Source organism: Zea mays, chromosome 4 (genome assembly GCF_902167145.1).
Source record: "Zea mays cultivar B73 chromosome 4, Zm-B73-REFERENCE-NAM-5.0, whole genome shotgun sequence".
Taxonomy (NCBI): domain Eukaryota; kingdom Viridiplantae; phylum Streptophyta; class Magnoliopsida; order Poales; family Poaceae; genus Zea; species Zea mays.
The window spans coordinates 181,584,309-181,589,711 of record NC_050099.1 but is presented as its reverse complement, the minus strand read 5'-3'; the positions used below and the strand labels follow the sequence as shown (position 1 = coordinate 181,589,711).

General features: G+C 45.3%; 1 protein-coding gene across 1 annotated transcript; it reads right to left on the bottom strand.

Moving 5' to 3' along the window:
• Positions 1–3,955: 3,955 nt before the first annotated feature.
• Positions 3,956–5,167, bottom strand: LOC118476987 (dehydration-responsive element-binding protein 1G). The gene has a single exon (XM_035967453.1). The coding sequence runs from the start codon at positions 5,074–5,076 to the stop codon at positions 4,372–4,374; it is 705 nt and encodes a 234-aa protein (XP_035823346.1). The 5' UTR covers positions 5,077–5,167; the 3' UTR covers positions 3,956–4,371.
• Positions 5,168–5,403: the final 236 nt, after the last annotated feature.

Here is a 5,403-nt window from a genome sequence, read left to right as displayed (position 1 = left end):
TAGTATGTCTTGTTCTAAAGTCAAATTTGAAATATAAAACAAAGTAAAGTAGCTCTTCAAGCTTTTTGAAGCCTTCCTTTTAAGTTGGGGTCTTCAATAGTGTTTCATGCACCACCATTTTCAAGCCTTCCTTTTGATAAAAAATATGTTATTAAACACTTAAAATCTATTAGTCCTTTAATTATGTGGTCAACACCACCTTAATCCACTTAGTGCTTGATTGCACTTACACCAACACACTTTTATTGGATCTCAAAGTGTTGATGTTGGATCTCCACCTCACCATGCCCTTTAAAGGAGAGGGGCCACCTGATATCCATGAGCTATCGCCACCAAGGCACCAACCAACTTCCATGAACCCCGCCATGATGAGGGTGGATGAAGAAGACACCATGAGAAGAAGGTGGAGGATTGTGCCATTACAAGGAGGGTTTGTATGTGGGTGCATTAGCTCAACTTCAATGAACCAGTTTTGCTCAATCTCATTGCGTGGGACATTGCCACTATGGTGTGGAGGGAAGAAGACAACATCATGGGGAGGGGTGGAGGAGGGAGCCATCGTGGTGGAAAAGATGGGCCATGGGATAGTTTGTGTAGGGGGCGAGCAAGATCTAAGAGATGTGTTTAGATAATGAGGGAACTAGGAACCAGAGTGAATAAGGGAGAGTTGGGACTCTCTAGAGAAACCCTAACACTTCAATATATACTTAAAACATATATGGGTTGGTTGAGCTTCATGGAAATTGATTGAGACAGTTCAGCTAAGGGGGCCACCTCTAAAAATGGATCCTATTTTTTAAGACGGACCTCCTAAGTGGCTCACTTCTATTAACTGGTTTTTGGAGGGTCGTGAGCTATATATGTGCCTTCATATATGAGTCGAATGACTTCGAAAGATGCCTTGCCTTTTAGGAAGCTCAAACCTTTTCTGCTCGTCTCAGTAAATAAATTGTGTGTCTCCAAAAATATTTATCAGTAGAAGTGTTAGGCTTTGATGAGCTTGTACTCTAACATCGATCTTGTACATGGTGTATCCATGGTTACACTTCAACCATGTATTGTATCCTAAAGTTGCATCCCCTCATCAAAAGGGACGAGCTCTCAAAAGAAGTGGGTTCATTGTGGATTGAAGAGGTGTGTCCTCAATTGATGTAGTAAACGGTATGAAAGAGGCATCTCATGAGCAAAGGGCACCACACCTCAAGATTACTATAAACACCAACATGGCATATCTTCCGAGGACAAAGGATGACTTCAGTTCAGAAAGGGGAAGTTTATAAAGTGTTAAGTTTGAGGAATTAGGACAATAATTCGAAAGTTTAGAGATGAAATTAATATGGTCTCTGGTTTGAGCAACTAGGCGAACCGATTTGAAAGTTCATTTGAGATGGTACATCATGAGTTTATTATATGATTTTTGATGAAATGGTTCTATTCTTATGCTTATACAAAGCTCGCGATGGATTCCATTTCACAAACCAAACAAAAAAATATGAATGAAAAGATAATAAATCATCATATCCCTTAAACGAGATGTCGTATAATTAAAATTATTGAGCATGGATATGTAACCTTGAGAGATGAGGCTGCTTGTTCAATCGACGATCTTCTAGCTAATATTATAGTTCTCTGTAGTACTCTCTCATATGTCAATTATTAACTACCACGGCCGATCTGAAGAAGTGCCATATATAGTGATTTTTTCTTATTGATCACTACTATTAGAGAGGCGTAGCAAGTTTAATCTAATGTGGTTAATTCCTGCCATTCAACTGCAGCGGCGTTTCCTTAGTAACGAATGTCAACGCGCCGGATCTAGTATATACACACAGGGGCTAGACTCAAATTGAGTACTTTATTCAACACGGTATGTGCAGTCACTTTTAAGTCTAAGCTTCAATACATACTCATCATATCTTTTTTAAAAATATTCTTTTCTAAAGAAATCTTCTATCCCTATCATTCTGTCTTGATTGCACGACCGATATATATGATTATATATATAATTATATTATATAATGTGTTGCACGTGATGGATGGCTTGATCAGTGTTGCGTGCTGCAGTATATCCACATCTTTGAACTGCAGTAGCACTGTAGCAGACAAGCAGTATTCTAGTGTTGCTAGCTGCTAGTAGTACGTAGAACTAAATAAATCATGCGTGACTTGGGCGCTTTAAATGCTTATTATAAAGATTAAAGGCACAACTGATAGAACAACTTTAAAATACTCTCTTTATATCCTTTCTAATTTACAAAAATAGGCTGCTCGTGAATGTAATTAAATTTGATGGCGCCTTTGTTTGCGTTATTTAAGATTGAGTACCTCGAGTTAACGGTGGGTCGATGTTATTGGCCTGCAGAACGGTTGGTACCGACGTCGGTCGGTCGACCGATTGGTTCGGTCGGTATCGATCACATTATATTGGAGCTAACGTTGGTCGATAATGATGGTCGATACGAGTGTGTTGGATGGTTCAGTTAGTACCGATCTAAGCCAGTTGGTACCTACTAACATTAGTGATACGGTGCATTCTGATTGGTCCACGCATATATCACGTCAGTTTCTATCTGTTTTGAACCGTTTGGTGTCAAAAAAATTGAAAAACACAAAAAATAAAGAAAATCCTAGAATTTGGTCTATAAATAGAGGGGTCTTTACATTCACTCACAACCCTCACTCTTCATCTCACTTCCACCACTTCCTATTTCACTCCACTAAACCACTATTGACATGTCTTTCTTGGGCTCCGACATTGAGATGACTAAAGATGAGGTACTTGATTTGTTGTATCAAACCATGATGGATATAGCGATAAAGTTTGCCTTCGGGTCTTCAACCAAAGGGAGGCAAAGGACGCTACACGCATGAGGTCGAGCTGCCATTTTCTGGGAGGTCGGCGCTAATGATCACGGCGCCGATCTCCTGCCACGTAGGCGCCAGCTCGATATATCGGAGCAAGATTTAGGCGCCATTTATGTTGGTGTCGAGACGTGTAATGTCGGCACCAATAATAATATCGTCGAGTTAAGGGTAATTCAAACCATAAAGAGTGTACTTTTGAAAATCTTTCGCATGTAGGCACACGTATCCTAGGGCCTGTTTGGATTAGCTTTTTCTGACTAGCTTTTCTAAAAATCTGGCTGTGGAGAGAATCTGAGTATCATTACGATTACGTGTGGAGGAAAATAAAGTTGTTTATAAGGTTCAGGATCTAGAAAGTGATGAATTCCTAATATTACAACGACTCAACCGATTATATGTTTATGTTGATTTTAGATGGTTTTTGCCCCAACGAATTTCATAGAAGCTAGCTGAAAAGCTGAGCGTTTGGCAGTCCGCAGCAACTTTTGGTGACCAGAATAAGCTACCAGAAGTCGAAACAAACAGGGCCCTACATCTACGTCCCACCATATCTTGCTCTTCACAGATACTAGACACGTACGTCACCCACTAGCCAACTCTGTTCCGTCCCTTCATATCCTGTAGAATGGCAGAGATGAAACCAAACAAACCGTCAGTAATCATTCACTGCAAAAGGTAGCAGGTGCAATCATTTCTAGCTAAGTTATAACTCGTTTTGACATGTTTTTCAGAAGTGATTACAAGCATCTATATCGAGTATTTAAAGCAGCTACGTACTATAAGAACGAATTAAGATATTCACGACTAAACCATTTTTTTAAAGTTGTGTTTAGGGACTGCATCAAAATATATCCAAATCAGCATCAAAACTGTATTCCTTCCAATTTACAGCATCATATGTCGATCATGACATGATGGAGAGTATATTATTATTCGGTACTATAAGGCACGCACATGCTTGAAAACGATGTTGTCTATGTTGCATGTTGCTGATGAATATACATGACCGAGATATATATACATGAAAAAAAAATCCCGCGTTTAGATGATATATAAATATATATATAGCCAATAGCACATGAGTGGGACATGTAAAAGACCTCGCCAGATAATGACATAAAATCACAACCTTTTCTAGCGCCCCTCAAACAAGGTTAATGAAAGGGGTGCTATTCATTATTACACATAAACATTTTTCTCTTTTTTCATATATTCTACGCTCTATCTCATTCTTGATGAATTCTACTTACATGCATATCCATTCGTTATCCCCCAAAATTCCGTTAAACAGCTAGGGTTAATGATCACATATGCTCGACATGATCTACTTGAGTAGTGAGCATGCATGCATGCATCTAATTAATAATGCCGGCCGGCTGTGTAGCAATGCAGGATGCATGGAGGTAGCTGTGCCTGTGCGTGCGCCGCCATGGCACCACCATGCATCTTGTACAGCATCAGCATGCATGAAGGATTTATTATTATTATTGATGTAGCCTGCTTTTGCTAGTATCTGAAGTAGGAGTCTCTCGAGTCGAAGCTCCAGAGAGAAGCGGTTGCGCCATGGACACCGTCATCAAGCATGTCCTCGTCGGCCACAGCCGCCGGCGGCGGTGGCACCTGCAGGAAGTCGTACGCATTGCTGCCCCAGCCGGTAGGGGAGAAGAGCGGCGGCGGGTGCGCCATAACGGGCCGCCAGTCGATGCTCCCGTCGGCGCGCACGGGCGCCACCACCTCCGCCGTGCTGCTGGTAGCTGCAGCGCCACCAAGGACGCCGCCCGCGTCGTGCGCCACGGAGTAGTAGTAGTAGTAGTCCCATGGCGGCGCCGAGCCATCGGCGCCGCCGCCGTCCATGGTGAGCGCGGCGGCCGCCTGCTGGGCCGTGACGGCGGCGCGGTTGGCGTGGGAGAGCGCGGCCGCCTGCACCTCCCGCGGGTCGCTGCTGCACCCCCCCGCGCGGCACGGCGGCGGCGAGTCCGGGAAGTTGAGGTCCGCGCCGGCGGCGCCGCGGCCGCGGAGGCAGACGAAGGCGGCGTCGAAGGCGCGCGCGGCCTTGTCGGGGGCGTCGTAGGAGCCCAGCCAGATACGCTCGCGGCTGTTGGGTAGCCGGATCTCAGACACCCACTTGCCCCACTTGCGCTTCCGCACGCCCTTGAACTTCCTGCTGCTGCTGCTGCTCCCGGCGGCCTCTGTCTCCGGCGACGACGACATGCCGCCGAACGCTGCTGCGGTGCAATGGCGCGAGCCGATCGAATAAGCCTGCTAACACCTCCCTCTCCTCCTACGTCGATCGCGGCGGGCATGGCATGATGAATCTTGGTGGGCTCGGTGGCTCGGCTACTTATACGTCACGGAGCGAGGTCGTCGCGCGGGGCGCGTTGACCCGTGGTTCAACTCGAGAATGGCGCGTCGGACGGCGACGTGCCGTGGTTCCAGCCACATGGCAGGCGGTCCTGCAGGCCAGGCCGAGTTGGGACCGCGTCCGCTAGCTGTGGCCTGTGGGCGAGCCCGGTGGGGCCAACTCCAACTCCGCTGCTG